This window comes from Phocoena phocoena, chromosome 8 (genome assembly GCF_963924675.1).
Source record: "Phocoena phocoena chromosome 8, mPhoPho1.1, whole genome shotgun sequence".
Lineage (NCBI taxonomy): Eukaryota > Metazoa > Chordata > Mammalia > Artiodactyla > Phocoenidae > Phocoena > Phocoena phocoena.
The window spans coordinates 85,711,614-85,736,534 of NC_089226.1; the positions used below are offsets into that span (position 1 = coordinate 85,711,614).

At 56.7% G+C, this 24,921-nt stretch overlaps 1 protein-coding gene across 1 annotated transcript in view; it reads right to left on the reverse strand.

Annotated features, from left to right (window-relative positions):
* The window catches only part of ABTB2 (ankyrin repeat and BTB domain containing 2), a 181,786-nt gene that overhangs the window by 1,056 nt on the left and 155,809 nt on the right, over nt 1–24,921 (reverse strand). The window contains exons 4-16 of the mRNA XM_065881835.1: nt 18,918–19,070; nt 17,485–17,650; nt 14,555–14,644; nt 13,878–13,979; nt 11,238–11,334; nt 10,857–10,992; nt 8,840–9,069; nt 7,261–7,439; nt 6,714–6,819; nt 6,221–6,323; nt 5,606–5,696; nt 1,310–1,378; nt 513–626 (exon numbers count right to left, since the gene is read on the reverse strand). Of these exons, the coding sequence (XP_065737907.1) occupies nt 513–626; nt 1,310–1,378; nt 5,606–5,696; nt 6,221–6,323; nt 6,714–6,819; nt 7,261–7,439; nt 8,840–9,069; nt 10,857–10,992; nt 11,238–11,334; nt 13,878–13,979; nt 14,555–14,644; nt 17,485–17,650; nt 18,918–19,070 (1,636 nt within the window). The remainder of the gene's footprint in view (nt 1–512; nt 627–1,309; nt 1,379–5,605; nt 5,697–6,220; nt 6,324–6,713; nt 6,820–7,260; nt 7,440–8,839; nt 9,070–10,856; nt 10,993–11,237; nt 11,335–13,877; nt 13,980–14,554; nt 14,645–17,484; nt 17,651–18,917; nt 19,071–24,921) is intronic.

Below are 24,921 nucleotides of genomic sequence, written 5' to 3' on the forward strand. Positions count from 1 at the left end.
ACGTAGGGGAGTGACACGGTCTTTACACTTTTCCAGGAGTCTTGTGGATTGCAGGGTGAAAGCCAGGAAGTGTGGAGGCCAGGGCAGCACTTGTCCACGAGAGGGGACAATGGAGATGGAGGGAAGGGGAGGGACTGCTGATGTGTTTCAGGAGCGTTTCTAGATGTGGCAGGTGACCATGGCGTTTGCTGAGAGGAGGAAGAATAAGGAGGGCCGTGCCGGGAAGCAAATCAAGTAGTGCCTGGGGAGCTGATTTGACTCAGAGAGGCTCAGCTCCTTGGCCCAGGTCTCACAGCCTGGCGCAGCATGGCTGGGATGGGAACTGAGATCCACCCGGCTCACAGCTCAGCTCCCAGGCTGCGATGCTGCCCCACTGGGCAGCAGTGACGCCAGGCCCCAGAGAGACTTAACAGTGCCCTTCAGAGCTGCCTGGCCACCTGCATTTTCTAGCCAGGCCACAGTGGAGCAGAGTGTGTGTTGGGAGGCAGCCGGTGGGCATCAGGGGTCCTCACCTTGGCATACTTGTAGGTGTTCACGGCGCTCTCCACGCTCAGGGTCTGGGAGCACAGGATCTCGCAGTGCCGCTGCAGGGCGTCCAGCTGGAACAAGCTGGCAGCTGACAGCAGCTGGCAGGAGGCAAAGGAGGCCGTGGGTATGCATGGCCAGGTCTGCGGCCCAGGCATCACGGAACAGACAGCTGCTTTGTGCTGTGTGCTCCGCTTCCTCCCGACCTCCAGGGCCCTCCCCCGCTGCCAGTCAAGTCTGGCGGCCTAGATTTATTTCTACTCTAGGCTCTCTACGCACTGGCTGGGACACCTCGGGCGGCACCGGATGGGTGACAGACGCTGCTTGGGATTTCTGACGTCAGGAGGCCTTCAGCTACAAGCTGCCTGCTCATCTACTAGCCAGGTGCACGGCCAGCAGCGAGTCCGTTCTCTGAGCAGTGACCTGGTGAGGGGAAGGCCTCGCTGCCTTCTGACCCTCCTGGGCCTTCCGTCCTCAGGGGTGGCCCTTTCTAACCCCGAGGTGTGGCCCGGGAGGCTGGGCTCCGTGGGTGCACAATTTCCCACACTCTCTTGGAACGGCGCTTCCCGTCGCCAGAAGAGCAAGGACCAGCAGGGAACCAGGAGGTCCTTGCAGAAGCCACCTTCCTTCCCTCCTCATCTCTCCAAGTGCTGTGTTTCTGAGAGCGGGGTTGAGACCTGGAAGATGTCGCAGGCCGGGGACGCAGGCATGGCGGGACTGGGGGCCAGGCTCATAGCCTCCCTGCTCCTCCCCCTGGGGCCGGGTAGACCGGCCAGGTCCTCACCTCCAGGATGTCGCCCGTGGGGATGTCCATGGATTCTGTTCCCCCGTAGTACAGATACTGCATCATCATCTGTAGGGAGGAGAGGCCCGGTGTGAGCGCCAGATGGACCCACAGCACCGAAGTCTTCACCCGGCAGCCCTGGAGTGCCACTCCAGCCGCTGCCGGCCTCCTGGTGCCCCCTGACCTCTGTTAACTGACGTCTGCACCTCCCCCGACTCTCGTCAGACATTTTTGTGTTTTCCCTGGAATGCGTGTGGCAAGCTTCCTTCCACAGAGTGGTTTCACTTCAATCCTCACGACAGACCTGTGAGCCCAGGAGGGCAGATACTACTCACAGCTGGGGAAACTGAGGCCAGGGAGGGGGGCTGATCCCCCTCCCCAGAAGCCTTCCAGCTCACCACCAGGCACCATGCGGCTCGTTTCTCCTTTTACCGAAATTCTAAGTCCAGGGCTGGGAGGTGGGGCTCTGAGGGGGCGACTGTCTGACGGGCCACCCTCAGGATCCCAACTCCTGACCTCCCTGTCGGCGCTAGGCCTCCAGGTGGAGGTGACAGCCAGATCCCGACTCCCTCCTGGAAAGTAAGTTGCAGAGCTGGGACAGGGATCTGGTCCAGAGGTCACCTTGCTGACCAGCCCAGGACCTTCAGGATTCTTGGGAGCAGAGGGCCCTGGGACGCCACATGAGGTGGCCTGTGGGGAGGGAGGCTACATTTAGTTCCGCTGAGGTCTGAGTTACAAGCTCTGCCATCATGCTGGACACTGGGGAGTTTCCCAGTTGGAAAAAGAAAAATGATTCTCCCTGGTTGGCTGAAGAAACGGCCCCAGCAAGGAGCTGGCAAGTGTGTAAGTAAACATGGCTCCAGCCAGCACAGTCAGGCTCTGTTAGGACTGGCCCCCAGGCTGGAAGCGGCACCAGAGGGAAGGAGCCCAACCTGGGGGAGGGGGGGAGGGGGGAGGGCCCACCAGCCTCATCCAGGCCCAAGGCCTGTCCAGGAGACATCAGTCTCTCCCCTTCAGAGGAGCGGGGGCCCCCGAAGGCCTTCCCCAGCCCCTGCTGGAGCTCACATGGCGATCCTACAGTTACACACACGTGTCCACGTGTCCCACGGCTCCAGGAGGTACCGGGCCCACGCCTGGCTTCCTCTGCCATCCCCATGCAGCTGAGTGGGTGCCGAGCACAGCACCAGCAGGACAGCCCCGGGCGCCCAGGGCTGGGAGTGGGGTAGGTCACATCTGCAGGGATTCTTTGCTAAGGGGCCTCAGGGCGGCCCCTAGGTGAGAAGGGGCCCAGGGACGGAGGCTGGGAGACAGGTGACAGCCTGCAGCTCCCCTTCCTGGCCTGGAAGGCAGCCTCCCGCTGCACCTGCTAGCTGGTTGTGGCCAGGCCCAGGCATCTCCCTGAGGTCACCTGAATGCACACGAGTCCACAGGAGTCAGAGCAGAACCGCCCTTTTGGAGGCTGGCTGAGGGAGCTGGGCTGCTGGCGGGCAGCCTGTGGGGCTGGACTGGCCGCCCTGTGAGCAGCTGTCAGGACCGGCTGCAGGGGCTGCCAGGCTTCCCCCTGCCCAGAGTGGGCCACCAGGAATGTGACCACAGGGAGGCCACTGATGCTGCAGGGACAGGCCTGGGGTCAAGAGCCACGTCACAATGGCAGGGCTCTCCCCCAAAGGCCTGGGTTTAGTCGGCAGTGACCTTGGCAAGTGTCTAGACCGGTGCTAATGCAATAGCCACTGGCCATGTGTGGCTTTTGAGCATTTGAAACGTGGCTGCTCTGAATTAACACGTGTTGTGTCAAAAGTTGATTTTGAACACTTAGTGTGAAAAAAAGAATTAAAACATTTCATTAGTTTTTTATATGTTGAAATGATACTATTTTGGCTATATTAAGTTAAATAATATTAAAATTCATTTCACCTGTTCCTTTTTGTTTCTGTGGCTACTAAGCGATTCTAAATTACCTGTGTGGCCTGCATTATCTTTCTATTGGATGATAGCACTGCTTAGATCTCCTTGGGCCTCTGTTTCCTGTTCTAGAAAACAAATAATGATCGCCATTTCTCTTCATGCTGTGAGAGCCAATGAGATGTTTGGGGGCTGCTCTGAAACTTTTAGGCTTTTTTAGGGAGCACCGGCCCTGGATTGATGGCTTCGGGCTCCCCCCAGTGATGGCAGAGCTCTGTCCCCAGAGGACCCATGGGGCGAGGCCAGAGGCTAATATGCCCAGGCTCACGTGTGCCCCGACGTTAGACCTGTTGTCCCCGTCTACCCTCGTGACAACCCCGAGAAGTCATCAAGGGCTGCCCAGCCTGTCCTGGAACAGGCATTCTCCCCTGCCGAGTGAATGCAGCCTTGATGGCAGTGGTCACCCGAGCCACACGTGTGCCCTTGCTCCCCACCCTCGCGACTCCCGCCCAATCCCTTCTGCCCCTCTCAGACCCACCTCCTGTGTCAGAGCCTGACCCCACCTCATGCTCCAACTCACCTGGACTCTGGGCTTCTTAGCCAAGTAAGTTTCTAGAGCTGCTCCTCTCCCCAGTGAGTTTGGCTCAAGGGACGGGAAAAGCGGGGAGGGGAGACACCCTATGCCAGACCCTGGGTCTCCCACCCCGATGAGTCGCCGAGTTCCATCCACTCTCCCCTCGCCCACTTCCCTCCATCCTGCTGCCACTGCCTGGTCACCATCATCACTTAGCTGGATTTCTCAACAGTCTCCTATCTGGTCCCCTGGCTGCAGTCACGCCCCCTCCGGTCCCTTCCTCACCCTCCAGAGTGAGTGAGGTAATGCAAACTGGACCATTCCACACATCCTAAGATTGAATCCTGGCTCAGTCACTTCTCAGCTTGTGACCTTAGACAAGTTACCAAACTCCTCTGTGCCTGTGACCCCTCATCTACCAAGAGGGGATAACAAGCCTGTACCTCCTGGGACTGTGCTGTGAAGCTTAACTGAAGAACAGGGGCAAAGCACTTGGAACCACGCCTGGCTAAGTGTCTGTGATGATGGTGGCCTCCTAGTAGCTTCCATCTGTCCTTGGGTTAAAGCTCAGGCCCTTCATGCTATGGCTCTTGGGCGCAGCTTCAGCCTCATTCTGGATGTTCTTCTGAATCGCTGCCGCGACTAGGCCAGAGGGCATTTCCTGAACAGGTCGTGGTCTCTGGCTTTCAGACCCTGCATGCACTTCCTTCCTCTACCTGGAGCTCCCGATACCTGGCTGGCTGCCCTCATCCTCCAAGAAACTTCCTCCTCCGCAGTGTTGGGTTAGATGCCCCGTTCTGCTCTCCCAGTGCCTTCCCCATCACACCTATACCATTAATTCATAACCCTGTCTCGTGGAGGGCAGGGTCCCTGTCCCGTTTACCGCTGTCTCCACGGTACCCGTAAGTGACTAAATGCTAAATAAATGACTACAGGGAACATGAGAGAGGGACTAAACCCTTGTAGATGGTGGCTCCTAATGCTTCTGTGAGGCTGTGATCTCTCCCGTTAAGTCACAAGCCTGTCCTGTGCAAGGCCAGGTCCTGGACCCACCCACCAGCTGCCTCTTGGCCTCAGTCTCAGCCCCTGAGGGTCATGCCTGCAGCCTGGAGATCACTGGAGAAAGGAGCTCCCCACCGGGGCTCAGCGTAGACCCCAGCCAGCCTCCTCCTGCAGACCCCGCCTGCTGATGGCCAGCCTGTGGAGTTTCCATTACGCAACCTCTGAGGTTCTCGGAAGCTTAGAGATCGAAAGCCCTGACCTTGATCTTCCACACCCAGGATGGGCTCACCAAAGCCTTTTCTGCTTGGCCGGCATGGCTGGGGTCTGATGCTCGGGAGGAGTGACTGACTGACACCAGCGCACGCGCACGTCACCCTCCACCCACCGGGGTCTTGTCAAAATGTGGGGTGTCTGGGGTAGGGCCTGAGGTTCTGCATTCCCAACAAGCACGCGGGCAATGTCTGTACTCTGGGAGCTCACTCCGGGGAGCAAGGACTCACATGCTGCACGTGTGCTGTACGCCTGTCCTTACACATCCATCAGTCTGCCCAGACCCCTCACCCGGTGGTTAGAGCTCAGGGCCCACGAGACAGGCTCTGAAGCTACAAAGTCACAATGGAATGGCTACCTTTGCCTGGGAAAAACCTAGATGCTCCAACCTGACCACTGAGATTCAGCAAAACACAGAAGGCACTGGGGACGGAGGGGAAGATTATGACCGACTCACGGCTGCTCCCGCCCAGACGGACAAGCCAGGGTGGGACTCCTGGGGGGAGGGGGCATCCCTTGAGAAGCATGCAGCAGTGAGGTCCACATACCTGAAAAATGTGGTACTTCATGTCACCGATCTCAATGGTTTTGCTGCTGTCGCCATCTTGCTCTGATTTATTGGTCATCAGTGTCTTGAACCTGGAGCCAAGGAGATGAGACAGGACGGGGCTTGAACGTGACTTTCACTCCATGGCCGTGTGGCAACGGCACCGTCCACCACCTGACTGGCCACCAGGACACAGGAGCATTTTAGAAATTACTGCCGTGCTCTCAAAATAATTCTCGGCGAGTGACGTTTTACATCGTCCAGACGGCTGGGCTGGGCCCCTTCTGTCCCTGCTGCCCCCCAGATGAGTGACTGTGATGCCTGCGGCTGGAAAACTGACTTTTGTGCCAGAACATTTATGTTTTCTAATAATCAAAGGCAGCAAGTTGGCCAGAAAGGATACAGCCTCAGAGCTCCTCCTGGAGAACTCTGGGTCCCATCTTGACTGTCCCTCTATCAACTTGTCCCATGCCCGCCGTGGGGCGGATGGGCCCTCCGCGCTCCATGACCTCCCTGTGGGGGGCAGAGGCTCTTCTCCAGCCTGTCCATCACCTTGTATCCACATGAAGCTGCCCAGCCTCCCGGCAGCTGAGACTTCATTATCCGGGTTGCCTACCTGTTAGAAGCTGTCACCAGCAGGACTTTATGTGCATAAAACAGCTTTCCTTCCACAAGGAAGGTCACATCCGACATCTCCTTGTTGTTCAAAAAGTGAGGATCTGCCAGTAGGGAAGGAGAGGGGGTGACTGAGGAGCCTGCCCCCAGGGGTTTCTTACATGTGTGTTGGGGGCAGATGGGGTGGGGAATGTGGAGAGCAGAGAAACTGAGGCCAGGCCATGGCACTTGGAAAGGGGAAGGAGGACAAAGAGGAGAGGGAGAGGAAAAGGGGAGGGGGGAGGGGAGAGCAAAAGGGGAGGGAGAGGAGGGGGGCAGGGGAGGGCAGGGGAGGGGAGGGAGGGCAGGGGAGGGGAGGAGAGGGGAGGGGATGGGAGGGCAGGGGAGGGGAGGGGATGGGAGGGCAGGGGAGGGGAGGGCAGGGCAGGGGAGGGGAGGGCAGGGCAGGGGAGGGAGGCCTGGCAAGCGCGGGTGGCCGATGGGGAAGGCCTCACCTAGCCTGGCCGGCAGGGTCTTGCGGAGCTCAGGGATGCTGGGAATAGGGCTGCTGCCGTAGCAGTGCATGAAGATGGCAGCCAGCTGCTGGATGACAGAGTCGTTCTGTGGGGGGAGAGGCAGGGAGGGGCCATGAGCTCAACCCCCCATCCTGTGGCCGTCTGTTTATAGCTCCTGCTACATCGGGCCAACTTCAGAAGTCCAGGCCAGGATCAGAGCAGCTGCTGCCTTTTGCTCCTCCTGAAGGTGGCCTGGTGAGGGAGGCCTGTCCCTTCAACACTGATTCCCCAAATCGCTCTTTTGGCCGGGCTCCAGCCCAGACAAATCCACGGCCTCTGCAGCCAGGCGGTGCACGTTTGCGTGTGGGGTGGGCAACCACCCGCGTGCGTGAAGGTGCCTGTGTCCATCTGTCCGTGGGAGGGGTTGTCCCTGTGTCTGTCTTCCTATGCGTCCGTCTCCGTGTCCGTCCCATGGTCTGCTGGGGCCGCGGGCTCTGGAGCCTGGGTTCTCTGAGCTTGGGGCAGGGACCTGCCCGGAGACACTCACCTTGCTGGTCTTGAGGATGTCGAACATGAGCTGCAAGCCCTCGGTCACCAGCTCCTCGTTGTATTCCTCCTCCTTGATGGAGCCGAAATCCCGCAGGAGGCTCTGCACCACCGAGTACCGAGACTGGGAGAAGGACGTCCTCAGAGACTCGATCCAGACGTGCAGCTTCCAGGGGACGCCTGGGCCCGGGCAGGGGAAGGGCAGCAGTCACCCCTGGGCAGAGCGCTCCCTGCGGGGGCCACCGAGCCCGCCTCCCGATGAACCCCTTCCTGGCAGGCTCTCTTGCGACGCGCCCAGTGTCTGCAGAGCAGGGGGCAGCCCCCAGCCCCCTCGGTGTAGCCAGTAAGCAAAGCTTCCGTTCACCCTGACGGGCCTCCCTGAGAGATCAGAGGGCGCCCGGGTTCGTGTCAGATGAGGTGGAGGAATGCCTCCGGACCAAGTGCAGGGAGCCCAAGCTCTGAAAATCCACAGCTCAGCCTGGGGACTTTCAAACGCAATCCCAGCACCCACACTGGCCCGACTCCTAGTTGGGCCCTGGACTGACTTACTGGAGGAGGACCCATTATAATTACGAGGGGTAGCCCGAGAGACTCGGATACCCGGAGGATATGCAGGGTGCTTGGGGACGCAGGGGCTCCCTGCCTGTCTAGAAGCTGAAATCAAGCCCGTCCTATCGCCCAGCTCACTGGCCTGTTTGTGCACATCCAGTGCCACGTAATTACTGTTGACCAGCTCCCTGGAGTGTGTCGGCGGGCCCGCAGAGCAACTTACAGCTACTTTGTAAAGATCACGACAAAAACTAGTGATGTTTCTGATAACCAGAGGGATTGCTTCTTACTCCCCCACCTCACCATGGGTTCAAAAAGGACCGATGGCATTCCCTACCCCCCACGACGACGTGCGTAACGTTAGCATCTCTGGTCGACCGACTGTATGTAGGAGCCCATTTCACAGAGAAGAACGCTGAGGCTGGCTTGCCACAGCAGGGCCACGTGGCCTCCCGCTGCCTTGGCCCCGCGCCGGGCGCTCGTGTGTCACGGCCCCTGGGAGAGTCATCGTGCACTGAGTGCTGACGGTGAGCGGGCACTGGGCTCCCGGCTGCACGTGGCGACGCCACATTCATGGGGAGTCAGCAGCGCCAGCGAACGTGGCAGGGCTAGGCTCGCACCCAGGTCTGTCTGTCTGACCAGCCTCCCGGGAGGGAAGGAGAGGTCGGCAGGCTTGCAGACCCAAGGAGGTGGGGAGGTTGGCTGAGGGACTGGAGAGCATCTAGTTGACCAGAAATGTAGACCCCTAGTGCTACAGATGCTCCCAGAGCTACACATCCCGGGACTTGACCAGGGAGGTCGGGGGACCTGAGGGCACAGGGCTGGGGTGAGGCTCAGGGCAGCTGAGGACTGTCTGAGGCTCAGGGCAGCTCCGGTCCTGGCTGTCAGTCACCAGGCCTGGGGGAATTGAGCCCCGCCCTACGCTCAGCTACCTGGCCCTCTCCTGGCCCGAGGAGCAGCAGAGCCTGTGTGTGGTGAGCGTGTGTGTGTGTGTGTGCGTGCGTGTGCACCCGTACGCTGCAAGGTCTCACCTAGTGCCCGCAGCTCCATGGTGATGTCCACGTAGCCGTGCTCCGCGCTGTAGTACATGGCCTCCTGGAGGGCCTTGGTGCGCGTCCGGCTCAGCCTCACGGTCCCCTCGCTGCCACTGCCCTGGCTCGACGCGTCGCTTTCCTCCACACCCTCAGCCAGGATCTCCTCCAGGGACAGCACGTCTGCTTTGGCCTGCTGCGGCTGCGTCAGGAGCTTCCTCAGGACGTTCCTGTGGGTAAAGGCACGCAGGGTGATGCCTGAGGCTCCCGCCACGGACGGCGCCTGCCGAGCTGCCTTCTGGCGGCCCGTGGTCCAGATGGGCAGCTACGGGGCATCTGCGGGCACAAAGGGCTCACGGTCTTCCCCTCCCAGGCAGGCTGGGCCAGGGTTCCCAGCGACCCCCATCCCTGGCCACCTGGGGAGTAAGGGGAAGGTGCAGGAGACCTCTCCCTTCTGCCTTCCATGTAGTGACGAGAAGTCGTGGGCTTTGAGACCAAGCAGGTTCTGCCATCCTGTGTGATCTCGGATAGGTTGTTCTACCTCTCTGAGCCCTGACGGCTTTGTCACCTGTAGGACAGGGCGTCAGATCATGCTCTCCCGGTTGACGCGAGGCCAAGGAGATGACATCGAATGCAGAGCCTGATACCTAGCAGTCCTCCTAATGGCGGCCAGCCTGACACATGTGAACGTGTCCGAGACGTAGGACCTGCTTATACTCACTTTCCCTCCATCAGTAAGAAAAGCGGAACCGCATTCTATACTGAATTCATTAACATACGCAGATGTGTAGACACTGGATGCTTGACGGAGCGTATTCCCGCCGACCGCTGCATTTAACCTGAGCAATCCCATGAACCTCGCCGTTCGTCGGCGATGACCACGTCTTGCTCACGGTCACTCGGAGCAGGATGAAGACTCAGACCCAGAGCTTCAAGCCCCAGGCTCGTTCTGTCACAGCCCGTAGGCTGGGGCTCTGGGCAGGCTGCAGCAGGGCCAGGCCCACAGGTCACCTGGGGCTGAGCCTCCTCGGCGGCCCTGGCCACCCCTCCCCCACCCCTCCCCCTACTGTGTGATGGAGGCCCGGCAGGGACCCCCTCGAGGGACCTGGGTCATCCCGCTGTAGGTCTGCCAGTTCAGCAATTAACAGAGCACCCGGTCTGGCGGGAGCCGGCACATGACGGTGAGCGCCCACCGTGCCCACCCAAGGGAGCCCGTGTTCCAGAGAGAGAGTGGGAAGCCGATGAGCAGGGGGCAACTCCACGCGGGGTGAAGAGGCCATGGGGGGGGGAACGCAGGCACTGGGCGGGGTAGAGAGGCCTGGAGGCCGTGCCCTGCGAGGTGGTGCCTGAGGGCAGGGCTGGTGGAGATGGGTGAGAGCGGCGGGCCGGGCGCAGAAGGCGAGGGGAAGCATGCTAGGGAGTGGGCCACAGCAAGGGCACAGTCTGGGCTTGAGGACGGGAAGCAGGTGTCCCGCCTGCCCTCTCTACCTTCTGCTCACCTCTTCCCTGTCTCCCTCTGCCCCCTGAGCTGCCTAACGGCTCTGCTCTCAGCCCTGCCCTCTCGCAGCCCCGGCCCCCGCAAAATAAGGTCCACCATCCGCTCCTGGAGCGAGACGCGATCTCCTGCAGAGCCACCAGTGGCATCTTCGTGGTGGAGCTGCCTGCTGTGTGGAAGCCTCTAGCGCCCCAGGCCACTGCAGGCACCGGAGAAGCACCCCAGGCATGGGAAGGGATGGGGTCCTGGGTGGCTGCAGGGTGGAGAGCCTCACGGGGGAATGGGAGGGCCTGCTCCAGTCCCACGTCTGCCAGGAACTGACCGTAGGACCTCTAAGCAACCCAGCGTCTCCGGGCTTCCAACATCTGGGGCCCCCGTGCTGCCTGAAGCCCCGTCTTTCCGGCTGGTGTGCGTGCAGCCATCCCCAGCCCCCACCTCTGGAAGGACCTCCAGGCCTAGTTCTTCTGCTGAGAGCCTGCTTCACACCCCACAGCACATGGGGCAGGAACCCCGGGCGGGTACCTGTGGCCATGGGCGGCTGAGTGGCTGAAGCAGTTCATATCCTCGTGGAGGGAGGAGGCCATGCCGTTGGTTTCGAGCATGCTGAGGAGGGGGTCGGCGCCCCGGCTGAGCAGCAAGCTGACCAGCTCGTAGTTCCCTGAAAGACAAGGTGGACCGAGGATGCTTCCACTGCCCGTGTCACTGCCCCTCTGCTGGGCCTGCCTGGGCAGCGAGTGTGGCAGAAACACTGATGATGGGGTGAAGGGGAGCCCCTGGGACCCAGAAGGAGGGGCTTCAAGGCTCGCCACAGTGATCTGCGTGCACAGCTCAACCGTGGGGAGGAGCAGGTGGACCCGTGCGGCAGTAGGGGACCCTCACTGGGCAGGGCAGTGGTGTACCTACCGGCTGCAGAAGCCAGCTGCAGGGGTGTCTCCGCATAGCTGTCCTCGCCACCGGTCACTGCCGAGCCCTCCACGTGGGCACCAGCATCCAGCAGCAACTACCAGGGCACAGGGAGGACACTTCAGGTGGTAGGGAGTGTCTGGGCATGTGCAGGGAGGCTTTGGGGAGGGGCCTGTAGTTCCCTCCTGTGGCACGTGGCAGGGAGTGTCTGGGCACGTGCAGGGAGGCTTTGGGGAGGACACTCAGGTGGTAGGGAGTGTCTGGGCACGTGCAGGGAGGCTTTGGGGAGGACATTTCAGGTGGTAGGGAGTGTCTGGGCACGTGCAGGGAGGCTTTGGGGAGGGGCCTGTAGTTCCCTCCTGTGGCACGTGGTAGGGAGTGTCTGGGCACGTGCAGGGAGGCTTTGGGGAGGACACTCAGGTGGTAGGGAGTGTCTGGGCATGTGCAGGGAGGCTTTGGGGAGGGGCCTGTAGTTCCTTCCTGTGGCACGTGGCAGGAAGTGTCTGGGCATGTGCAGGGAGGCTTTGGGGAGGGGCCTGTAGTTCCCTCCTGTGGCACGTGGCAGGGAGTGTCTGGGCATGTGCAGGGAGGCTTTGGGGAGGACACTCAGGTGGTAGGGAGTGTCTGGGCATGTGCAGGGAGGCTTTGGGGAGGGGCCTGTAGTTCCTTCCTGTGGCACGTGGCAGGGAGTGTCTGGGCACGTGCAGGGAGGCTTTGGGGAGGGGCCTGTAGTTCCCTCCTGTGGCAAGGACCCGCTCACCCGGCAGGCAACCAGAATTTTAGAACTCCTGGTTACCTTCAGGGCTCTAAGTGTCTAGACTCTTCACCTCCACTCCTGTGGCCTTGGACCAAGCCCCTAAGCTATAGGGCCCTCTGAGCTATTTCTCCCTTTCAAACAGTTTCCTACAAACTGGCTGCAGTAATCTTTGTAAGAACTCACACAGATGAGCAGAAGAGAAGGCACCACCCCCCAATCAACCGGGGGAAACTGGGGCTCTGGAGGCAGCAGAGGTAGTGGGAACAGCAGAGGTGTTAGAGCTGAGTGCCAGTGGTAGCCACAGACCAGTGGGTGACCTGGGGCAGGTACCTCAACTCCCCAAACCTCAGTCTTCCTCATCTGGAAAATGCAAAAGAGGCTCGCCTTGCAGCCTTGCTGGGGATGAAGTGAAACGGTGCTCACCTCTCCATAGGGGCTCAATAACTAGTGGCTTTTAGGGCTCTCATCAGAGAGGTTCGGTGAGCTACCCAAGGCTGGGAAGTGTGGGGCTGGGGCAGAACCTCACTGTCTGGGACACCAGGTGGCCTCTCCCCATTCTAGCAAGGGCAAGTCTTGCAGGGGACAGATGGGGCAGGGCTAACAGATACCAAGCAGTTCCAGCTGAGCCGGCCGGCTTTGCCTTGGGGCAGGGGTGCGTCTGCTTCACCGAGAGGTGACTTCAGCTCCATCTCACCTTTCCTGACCGGCTGCTCTGGAGGGAGCCGCCTTCCAACCCTCCCAGGTTTCCGGAGACCAAAGCCCCCTCAGAGCCCGTGCTTGGCCGGCTAAGGCAACACCGCGGCCCCGCCACCTGAAGACCAGGTCCGAGGGGCCCAGGCTGACCTCTCAGCCTCCCCACAGCGTGGAGCATGGGGGCGGCTGTCGGTAGGAGGCTCCCGTCAGGCAGAAAGGGCATCGTTGCCTGAGCCAGTGTGCCAAGGTGGAAGAGGAAGAGGCCTGCCCGTCAGGGTGAAAGTGGGCACCAATCCAGGTGAGTCCAGGGCACAGCCCTGCAGGCCAGTCTGGGCTAGCGTGGAACTCTACTCAGGGCCTTAGGAGGACGCGCACCAAAAAGCAGGCAGAATGTGGCAGTCAGCCCACTGACCACCATTTACTGCACCCCTCCTATAGGCCAGGCCTGGGTGCACAGCGATGACTAGGCCGGACATGACCCCTGCTCTCAAAGGCCCCACAATCTAGCAGACAGCAAGGCTGGAATACGAACTCCCAGGAAGGAGTCTGGAATCCTGTGGGCCTGTGGCCTGAGGAGTGAAGGAGTCTGGGAGCCGAGTGGCAGTGTCCCCATGCCTCATCCACGGCTTGCACTTCTAGGCCTGAACCCCCTCCTCACGCCGGCCACAGCTACTGGGACCAAGGTGGGCACAGTGTGCCTTGGCTTGACAGGCGAGCTGTGCCAATCTGAGTCCTCTTTCAGGAACTGGGGAGCTGAGAGACTACGCCTGCTACCAGGGAGGGGCAGAACCGGAAGGACAGCATGCTGTATAGAGCCGGCAGAACTCATGAGGCAGTAAAAACAGCTAAGAGTTGGAAAGATTACTGGAGGAGAGAAACGGAGCACACCTGCACAGATTCCAGATTCCAGCACGCCCCAGGACTCACCCACAGATGCAGAGACGCCAGGCAGGCCTGGTACTACTTGGGCCTGTGTCTTGCTCCCTAAAATTCTCACATGTATCCTCACACTGAAGCCTGCTCCTGGAGGCAGACCAGGTGGGTCTTTGCTGACCAAGTGAGCTAGCGTTAACTAGCGCCTCTGGTGTCTGACTCCAGGCTGCTGCTCACACAGGTAAGGCTGGGGATACGCCTGGGGCTCAACCCACCCATCAAGCTGAGGGCATGCTGCATACCTGGCAGGAGCTCACCTGGACCACAGAGATGTGTCCATGTAGGACAGCAAATGTCAGTGAGGTCCAGTGCCGGCTGTCAGGGTGGATGGAGGGGTGCCTGGGAGAGTTGCTTGGAACCTGGAAAAATAGCACAAATGATCAGTGTTTCCTAGGTCAGTGACATTCCTGGGCAGGTGACACAGCCACCTGAGCTAAGGGGAGCCCTGCAGGGATGGTGACTAGGAGTCAACTCGAGAGCTTTCTACATTCGATTGGCAATGTCTGCCTGGAGTACCCTGTGGAAAAGGCTCAAAAGGATGTTCAATTAGTGATGTCTGCCCTGGGCAGAGAGACGGCAGAGAGGGAACACTTTATGCCTCAGAGGGAGGTAGAGCCAGAAGTATCTGGGGATGGTGGGGATGGTGGGGATGGCTGGGGATTAGGTTGATAAAAGGGGAAAGGTGCTACAGTAACAGAATTACGGCCATTCTCTCTGCTCGACTCCCCTCTGAGCTCACTTCCTCTCTGACAGGAAGTTCAAATCTTGAGGAAAAACCCTCTTTGCTAACTGTGATCTCTGTGCATCTTGCATCTTCAGTCCTCTGAGACACGTCTAGTTGTCCACAGCATCACAGCCAGCATGGATGACGAAGACCTTGGGGTGTTCTCTTGCTGGGTTAGGAGCCCGGTGCAGCCCTTGGGGGCTTTCTCACCTGGATGTCCAAGTTTGCTCCAGCATCAATTAACATCTGGACCATCGCTTCATCCCCAGCAGCACAGGCATACATCAGCGGCGTCATACCCTACATGAACCAAAGGCAGATGCTAAACTGTCTGCAAACAGAACATGAGGAAACGTGTTCCATAGGAGTCTCTGCCCCAGGAACCAGATCCAGGTCTTCCTGCTTGACCAGCTGCTCATCCTGAACAGTCCTGTGTCTTGTGCTGAACAAGACAACCTGCCCCTCCTAGGCCCACTGGACGGATGACACCTGAAGGATGAGGAGGGGACATTTCCATGAGCACTACAGGTCGCCAGAAGGGCAAAGGGCACAGGCCCCATGGCCAGACTCCGGTGCAAAGGCTACTTCTGCTGTAAACTTTGTACAACTTACTTGTACTCCTCTGTGGCTCAGTTTCTTTATCTTTAAAATGGGAATAACAACAGTATCTACCTCATTAGGTTGTTGTAAAGAGTCTGAGTTACTATGTATCAAGTGCTTAGTACAGCTAACTAAGGATAAGCTAACTAATTAAAATAACACAACACTATCACTGCTACTATGTTACACTGCCACATCCAAACCCACCCCAGGCCCTGTGCTGGTAAATCACCGTGTGAAGTGACTTACATGCATCGTCTCATTTAATGACCATACCATCCTTATTAAGGAGGTTCTGTTATTGTCCTCACTTCACAGACGAGGAGCAGAGAAGGGGATTAACTTGCCCAACAGTCACACGGTAAGTAAGAGGATGAACTCAGCTGGAACCCAGGTCTGCCTCAGCTGCGAAGCTCTCCCCTGAGGCATCTCACGGAGGGTGGAGAGGTTGAATTTAACATCTCGTGCTGTGAGCAGTTCTGAGCTTTTCTGAAAGCTGAGGCCCAATCCCTCCCTGAGTTTAGGTGGGCGATTAACGGAGCTGCCTCCCTGGCGGGGAATCTCCTCGGTGGCCAGTAATAGCAAAGGCAACGGTGGAAAGTGTTATTCCACAGCTGGATGCTGGCAAGCGTTTGTCTGGAGCCCCGCGATGTTACTTATTAGGTTATCTGTGTGTAGACAAGATCTCCTTACCTCATAAATCCTTGCCTAGTGCCCAGAGATAAAGAAATGGCCCGAGATTAATCACGGGTGAGAGGCCTTTTTACCCACAGATTGTTCTGCAGACAAACAGGACCGAACATTTAGAGAAAAGCCCGCTGCCACCGAGTGAGAATCTGGCTTTGTTTTATTCCCCTTGGCACATGCTTGACTTCTTTTTTCTCCACACATCTGAACATGATTCGGAGTGTAAACCAGGCTATAAGCCTTCTAAGGAGAAACTGCTTTTTTTGTGTTGGCCCCTCCCCACTGCAGGTACCTAAAGAGGCTAAATCAAAAGAGGCTGATTAACAAATTTCAGGGATGATCATCACCGTATCAACAACAAAAAACTGGACGAACCTTTATTGAGCATCTACTATGTGCCTGATGTGAAAGCCTCACGATAACCCTACGGGGCGGTTATTTATTCCCACATCTTAGAGGCGAGGGGACAGGCTCAGAGGGGTGCTTGTCCAAGCTGCCACAGCTATGACAGGAGGGCTAAACTCCAGGTCCGTCTGAGGCTAGTGTCCATGGGCTTCCCCTCTGCACTGATGGAGGAAGATGATGACCCCCCCAGGATGAAAGCCCCATAGCCTGCATTGACAGAGGCACCTCGGGGAGATCCCAGGACCCAGCCTGTCACCTCCCTGAGCTCGGCTGCAGCATACCTGTCCTAGCACGCGCCCGACTGTCCCGCCCCGACGCTCCTTTCCCTGGAATGCCTTCCCCACTCCTCTCCATTGCATCCGACCACCCCTCACTCCAGCTTGGCCCAGATCCCCCAGGAGAAAGCCTTCCCTGGCTGCTCAAGCCCGACCTGTCAAAGTCCACTCTGGCTGGGGTTCGCCGGGCGCCTCATCGTGCTCTCCACCATGCTGTCATCTCATCCGAGAGGGCTATGTGACCCTTCAGCTGTCATTTAACTTCCCTCATGCTCCTGTGTGGGTTTCTAAACCCATATAGGAAATCCATTACCTATATATTGCAGAGCTCACAAAACTACATCAAATACACAGACTGCATCTTCCACAGCGGTGAAGAGCCTGGGGTTGGACCACTCGGGTTCTTCTAATCCCAGCTCTGCTCCTTACTAGTTGTGTGACCTCTGTACCTCAGTTTCCTTATCTATAAAATGGGGATGATACCCACATCGTAGGGCTGTGGTCAAGATTAAATGAGTTCCTCTGTGCAAAGTGCTTAGAACAATGCCTGGAACACAGTGAGTGCTATATAAATGTTAGCTATTCACAGCAAAAACAAAAAACAAAGCCAAAAAAGTCAAGTTAAATTCTACCTAAAATTGTTAATTGCCTCCAACACTTCCTCTCCCCTTTTCTGGCTTCATTTAACGTCTTAGCACTTTTCACTAACATACTCATGTGTTTGTGTGTGTGTGTGTGTGTGTGTTTCTTAGTATCTGTCTCCTCTAATGTTAACTCATGAAGGCAAGGATTTCTACAGGCCTGGAACGTGGCAGGCACACAGGATGCTCCAAATACAAGTCTCAGTGATTATGATCTAGAGCTCGCTATCAAGCTGACTCCTCTGGACTCTTTCCCAGCCCTGCACCCTATGGGGCAACCTCCAGCCTTCCAGTGAGGGGAAGCAGAATCCCTGTTACAAAGGATTTCCAAGGGGTGTTAGGGAAGTCTCTGAGTTGACACTGTACCTGGATGGCAGGGCACGATTCAGGAAGCAGCCCACCTCTTAGAGCACAGAGCTGAGTGGGCGGGTCTCAGGTTTGGGACAGAAGGGACTGTGCCACCAGTTCCAGTGGTCACGAACCCCTCTGGACTCTGGTCCTGAGCCTGGCTGGCGAAGCGCTCAGAACGCACCTGGTCATCCATGGTGTTCACCCCGTCGGGACCCAGGGCCTCGATCGCCTGGCTGATGAGGTCCGTCCTCCCGCAGTTGAGCATACGGAAACCCAGGTCCTGGTTGAATTTTTCAGTAGCTGCTGGGGCATCCAGCCTCCGGAAGGAACTGAAGCAGCATTCGGGTCTGCGCAGAAGAGACCGGGGTGTGTGAGCATGGCTCTTCCTGCTAGGACATGGCCTCCCTATGAGAGGTGACACAACTGTTCTGGGCTGATGTGTGGTGTGAGGATGAGGTTGGCAGGGGAGGACTGGGAATTACTATCTAATCGGCAGTGACTGGCCTTGTCACGCTCGGTGACAGGAAGAGCACATAAGTCGGCTGTTCTACAAACACGTTAAAGACATGCTCTGAGCTCTTGGGAGCTGTCAGTTGTCAGAGACAAAGTTCCCATCCAACATAGTCTCTCAGGGGGCTGCTCTGAGGAGGAAGCATCTCCAGCTTTTGGGCCTTGGGCCACGGCTCTTGGCTGTATAGTTTCTGCACAGAGAAGGGCGCAGTCTCACTCTCTCAGTCATCGAGGCCAAGCTCCAGTTCTTGCCTCTCCATCCTCTCCCCTCAGCGCCTCCTGGTGAGGCCCCGGAGCAACAAAGAGACGCAGAGAGTGGCCCAGGCTCCCGTTGCAGCCAAGCCATCCTACCAAGGGGAGTCACAGATAAAACCTGCGTCTGCAGAGGGCACACCACAAGCTCCCAACAGGTGGCTTCAGCCTGGAGTTGTGATTAGGCCAAAGAGTAAAAAGTACACGCCACAGAACGAGGTCCTGGCATTTGCAATGGAGACAGAAGACAAAAAAAAAAAAAGCAAGGCTCTTCCAGGTCAAGCGTGGCCAGAAGAACGCTTCTCTGAAACAACTTCAGGAGGCCAGTCCAATACAAGAGAGGCACATTGGGGAGGTTACTGTTCCTCCTGACCATCAGCTTCTCCATCTGAAACATGAGCATTAAAGCCCCTTCTCCTCTGAGGTGGTCACGAGGACTGAGAAAGTGCACGGAAGAAGGAAGGGCTCAGAGCCGGCCTGCACCTAGGAAGTGCTCCAGAAAATGGTGGTAACCGCAGGAAGGAGGCCCACTTCTGCTGCATACCCCCAAGTGGCCCGAAGAGTCAGACTGCGAAAGCTCTCCCACCCAAATCCAGATGGGAGTCTGCCCTGCGGGCCCGACCCGTGGCTGCCGAGGATGCATCCGAGAGCAGCCGAGGTCCAGAACACATCAGTTCCAACAGGTGGGCTTGTGCAGAGAGCACCTTAGCGCAGCTTGAGCGAACCGCCTGCAGCCCCTGCCTGCTGCCGGCTCCCGACCCAGGAGGAGGAGGGAGCAGAGGGCTGACCGGGGGCTGGGCATGGAGACGCCCCCCCCACCACCACCCCACCCCCGCCTCCCTGGTTCCGTACTTGAGCTGCCGGGGCTCACAGTCCAGGCCGGGCAGCAGCAGCCGCGCCGCCTGCCGGATGTCGCCGCTGTCCACGGTGAGGCTGCGGCGGTGCTCCGCGTAGGTGATGGCCACGCGCATCCACTCCATCAGCGGCGGCAGCAGCATGAAGGGCCTGGGAGGCAGCAGAGAGAGGGGGTCAGGCCTGGGCGGGCTGCTCCCTGAAGCACAGAAGGGGACTATCTTCAGCACCCACTCTCAGGACAGCCGTGGAGGCTGGGTCCCCTGTAGCCTTCTGGCTGTGGGAGGTGGAGGGGGCCTGACTCTTCTCCTCACGGAGAGCGCGATCTGCCCCATTCTACAGGAACTCAGTCAGGACTCGGAAGGATTCCCTGTCATGGGCCACGAGCAGAGCCTGAGGGCCTTAGGTGGCCCATCAAGGAAGGGGCTTGCCAGCATGTGGAACTGGGGACTCCTGTCCCCTCCACAGAATTCAGACGGGATCTCCCTCTCTGCAGAGGGGAGAGGATGCCTGCCTTCTGGGTGCTGGGGTGCAGAGGAAAGAGTCGAACAGACCCAGGCTCCAAACCCAGCTGTGCCCCTTCATCACCACAGACAACACCCCGAGGCTGTTTTCTTCACTTGTGAGATGCGGCAGTCCCCACTTCTCAGGATCATTGTGAGGCCACGTGAGGCGACACATGGCACACTACCTGCGTGTGGTTGACAGCCACTCTCTCCTCAACTGACTCCCGGGCTGAGGTGGGCCTATGTCGCTTCCTGTGGCAGGCAGGGTGGCCCCAGGCTGGCGCCCGAGGTCCTCCAGGGAGGACCTGTCCCAGGACCTATGTCACACCCAGAACCCATGGCCACGGTGTGGGGCAGCTAGGAGGAGGCAGGGAGAGGCGGTTAGCCCAGCAAGGCCTCTGAGCTACAAACTCAGGGGGCACCGGTCACAGGCGTTCTGGGTGCCAGCAGGGGGCACCATTCACAGGACAGCGACTAGTGCCCCCTGGTGCTGAGCAATACCATGGTCCTGCCGCTCAGGGCCGGTCCCTCCCCGCCCCAGGCTGTGCTGTCCCTACCCCACCAAGCTTGACTCCTGTCCTCCGCCCATTCTGGCCCATCTCCCACGGTGAAGACCTCGGAAGACCACTCCACAGCCCAGCAGACCCCATGCTGTGGAAGGGCCCCGACAGCCGGTCTTGGCTTCATGCCTACCGCCCCCCATGCCCCCTCCACACCCCACTTCATCTGATACCCTGGGATCCTTGTGCGTTAGGCCCTTGCTGTCGCCATCTTTCCCCTAGACACACAAGAGAGATACTCTGTCCAGGAAGACGACCTCCATCCTCTCCCCTCAGCTCCTGAGTAAATCAACTGCAGGGAGTCACCTAAAGATGTCCTCACATGACTGATCTCAGATCTCAAAAGCTTAGGTCATCGTCAAAGTTTGCAAAGCTTCTCTTCTTGAGGGCAAAGGATGCTTTCACTTATTTATTTATAAAGAGAATCGGATGGGATTCTTGAACGTGGTTCACTTGGAAATTATTTTGATGTCCTGGTTCTGTCATTTCTGAAAATATTTCTAGGTTTGAGTCATTTCACTGGTACACTGAGTGTACCAATCGCTATGGTGACAAGGCGGCCACAGGCTGGGAAAGTCTTGTAGCCTTGGCCTTCAAGGATGCCCAGAACCTCACTCAACTTACTTTCCAAGCCTGGCTCACACCTTTCATCAGGACACACCTGACCATCAGGCATTCGTGGTTCTCAAGCCCACCCTGCCCGTTCCCACCTCCACAAGAACGAACCAGCTCTCACCTCTGCCCATCCAGATCCTATTTATCCTTCAAGGCTTAGTTCCAATGCCACTTCTTTCTAGAAGCCTTCCCACATCCCTTTTCCAAAGAAAATAATCTCTTCCTTCTCCAAGATCCCTTACAATTCTATTCCAGAATGAATGTGTCTCATCTTCCTAACTAGATTATTCCTCTTCAGGACAAGAACGATGCCTTCCTCATCTCTGGTTCTCTAAAATATACCCAGCACAGGACTTAGACACAACAGATGCTCAGTAAACCAAATGACTGCAAGGATGGCTAAGCATCAGGAACGTGGCATAATGCATCCAAGTTATCAGTTCTGGACCGAGTCCTGTTTCTGCCCAGAAAAGAATGGCATATACTTTTCAGGGTCACAACGTGGACTTGTTAGAGTGGGAAGCCAGGACCCTATCTATGGTGGGGGAGCTTGTAGAATCCAGGAAGGAACAACAATCCCTTTGTGAATTACTCCCGTTTCCAAGATCTTCTTTAATTGTGAATGCCCATTTGAATTCCCCCCAAATGTTATTTTGGAATTTTATAATTCTTACACTCCAATGCTACAAGGCAAGCTCAGAGACATACTTCTACATGTCAGTCCTTCTGACCCAAGGGGAAGGTTTTATCTAAACCACCAGCATTGGAGACTGAAGGGTGAACAAAAAGACGGTTCGTGGATTTGCCAGCCATTCTTCCCTATTGTGGCCAACGGCCAAGACAAAGAGCCGCGTGTGGCCACGAACGCCCTAAGCAGCATCTCCCAGCTGCACTACGGGAAATCCAAGAGGGAACTCAGGAAACCATGAAGTCTAATCAGATGGTGTCATGATTCATTCTCCCGCCTTGTGCCTCTTATAACTCGGCACATGAAAAGACGCAGTGTTGATAACAGGTGGGCAGATACTGGGGATTGGTTCATTCAGCCTCCATTCTACCATCTTAGCTGAAGACGTGGAAAACTGAAAACTACATTTCCCAGACTTCTTTGCAAATTAGGCTTCACCATTAAGACGAAGCTGCACGAGATCTGGTAAATGGATGTGAGGCGGAGGCCACCTTTGTGTCCCCTCTGCGTGTTTCTGCTAGCAAGCCAACTCATAAAACAGGAGGGATTTTTTCCCCCTACAGAGCATTCCAGTGTCCATTTCCCAGCTTCCTGAGTGCTCCAGAGGCAGCAGTACTGCTACTGAAGGCAATGGCAGAAGCTTCTTGACTCCAGCTTCAATCCTGAATTGCAGTTCCCAGGGTTATCTCCGAGGGAGTAGCCGCCCTGATAGCAAGTTCTGTATTGTCCTTGGAGTCATTCCTGGAGGTTCAGCCTTGAACCTGCTCCTTGAGTCCTTCCAATGATTCTTTTGGCACTGAATTCCCTGCATTAAATCCCTTCCTGTTGAAAACACCTGAGGTGTTTTCTGTTTCCTGAATTGCACACTGATTAATATTCTTCAACATACAAAAATCCTTCCGGGTTAAAATTGTCACTCTGCCTCTGGGGTGGTGGCTGGTGCCCACCTGTCCACGAACAAGGCCATTGCAGCCCCCCAAATGACCCCTACAGGCCTTTCTCCTTGGTCTACCCACCTCCCTGACCTGCGGCCCATGGGAAGGTAAAATGATAAGCAACTCATGGACTTTCAGTAACATCCTTCCCTTGGCCTGTGGGTTCCAGGCTACTATTTCCTTTCTGGTAATTTCATCTAGCCCACTGGGTATGCTGAGAAACTGGCCTGCATTACTGGACATTCTGGAAAATCCCTATAAAAACTCCCATCTGTACCGGCCATGGCTGCATCCTAACTGTGGAGTGAACAGGCTCTAGAGGAGCAAAGCTGGGAATGACTGAGTATGCGTCATCCCCAGGGTCTCTCTGCTTGGTTCCCTCCCAGAGAAAAAAGCCTGTTTCCCTCTTCTTGCCTTTTCCCTAGGCTGAGTGTAGCTGCAAGCCACTGACTGTCCCCTTTGCTGGGTCTGGCACCACGGAACAGTGGTTCTCAAGCACTTTGGCCTCAGGATCCCCTTTGTACTCTCACAAATAACTGAGGCCCCCAAAGAGCTTTTATTTATGTGTATTGTTCTAGCGCTAATTATTGTATCAGAAATTAAAACAGAGAGCTTCAAACATCTGAATACACAAACCCATATCCCGTCAGCCATCAGACTGATACTATGCTCACATGTCACACAGCTTCTTGAAAACTCCCTGGAAACTTGTGAGAACATGAGTGAAAAGGCAAATAACACCTTATTATTGTGAATATAATTTTGACCCTGTGGACTCCTGAGAAGTCTCATTGAGAACCACTGCCTTAGGATAATGTAGTCGATCCCTGAGGCAAGGCTGCTCTCAGGCGTGGGGCTGGGATTCTGTCCCAGTCCAGCCAATTCTAGAATGGTGTGTGTTTTATATGCATGCTCCCGGCCTAAGGATCTGAGGATCCCACACTGAATCCTCACTGGGAGACAGCCCTAGTTTTAGGAAGCAGCCGAACTGGCTCTGTAACCTTGGGTGGATCATTACCTTCTTTGGGCCTGTTTTTCTTTTAAAGATGGCGTTAAGTCAGTGGTTTCTAGACATTTTCCATCATGAGAAACACTTTTGCTGTTATTTCACAGCCTCCACATGACAATAGCTGTACCTACTATACCGAGGTCAAGAGCATAGGCTCTGGTAGGAGACGGCCCTAGGCTGCAATCCATTGCACTCTCAATGAATTAAACCGTGATCCTGTGCAAGTTATTTTATCTCCCTTAGCCTCAGTTGCCCCATCAGCAAAATGGGTATAAATAACAGGACCACCTCACAAGATGGTCAGAAGTTATGTACATAAAGGGCTTAGCACAGCATTTGGCACATGGTAAGTTCTTGGTAAAGGTTAACTATTACTACCATTTTAGTGTCTGTTGATAGAGAAAATACATAATAGCAGAAAAGGCTATAGGAATCTGGTCCTATTAAATGCCTCAGCTCCAGCCTTCTTCAAGTCCAGCCAATTCCCTCTCCACACACCCCAACCCTCCAGCAAGTATAAACATGTAAAGCTTGCAAAAGCCTGCCAGCGAGCTGCCCACCACTCACGCATAAAACAGAGCAACAAACACAACCGCTAAGTGGAGTGTGATCTGGAGACCATTTCTGGCCGTGCAGACACTCGGCCTTGGCTGTCAAGAACCTTGAAGAGGGGAAGGGACAACGACAACACAGACCCAGGGGCCATGGGGTCAGAAACACGCGAGGTGGTGACGGGGTGCGCACGGGATGACTGTGAGGGACCTGCCGCCCCTAAATGCTGTTGGCGGCCTAACCAACCTCAGAAACACCATACACACACACACACACACACACACACACACACACACACGCACGCACGCGCATCCGCATCCGGTGACAAACAAAGCCACTTAAAAGGGTCACCGACTGGGAGCATTTGTCTTTGTGTGCATAAAATAGCAACCAATGTCACGTGGGGGGAGGTGTAAAATACACCAAAGAAAACGGGTCTTTAACAGGAAGGGGGGTGAAGAGGAGGAAACAGAGACCCGGGGAGGCCGAGCATCTCACCCAAGGTCACAGAGCCCTTTAGCAGCAACAGGGGGCCCAGCCCCATGTGTCATGACTCGGTTTCTCTTCCTCTCTCTTTAAATTAATCATACAGATGAGCCTGAGAATATCAAGCCAATGGGCTCCCAAGGTCCTTCAACAGGACCAGGCCTGCAAAAGCCATTTTTGCCTGTTAAAAAAATGAAAGAGAATGAACTTCTTAAGGCCTTGGTTTTAAGAGGTCCCTACAGCCTGGGGAAAAACAAAAACCTCTGCCCCACTCAGCAAGCATATGATTCATTGGGATTACAGTCCTATAAGCAGTGTCTTGACAACATGAAACAGGAAACGCCTCCAATTTCCAGCTCAAAGCAGGCTCTGTTCTTCCTTGAGGTGGGCGGGGCCTTAGGGAGAGAGTCAGGTTGGTAGATGGGGCACAAGCCTGGAACTGGAGGCCCAGGCGTGAGAAGGCCTTGTGCCTCTGTCCCCAACTGGCAGGCCAAGTCTGGGGCCAGCAGGTATGTCCTCTCTGCGCCCACCCACGAGGACTGGGTTCAAATACTCAGGCAGGCAGATCTGGGAGGTGCCCACTGGCTGGGCAGGGCCTCGACACCCGGCCTGAGCTCAGCCCTGGGAAACCGGGCTGTGGTTTCTTAACTTCC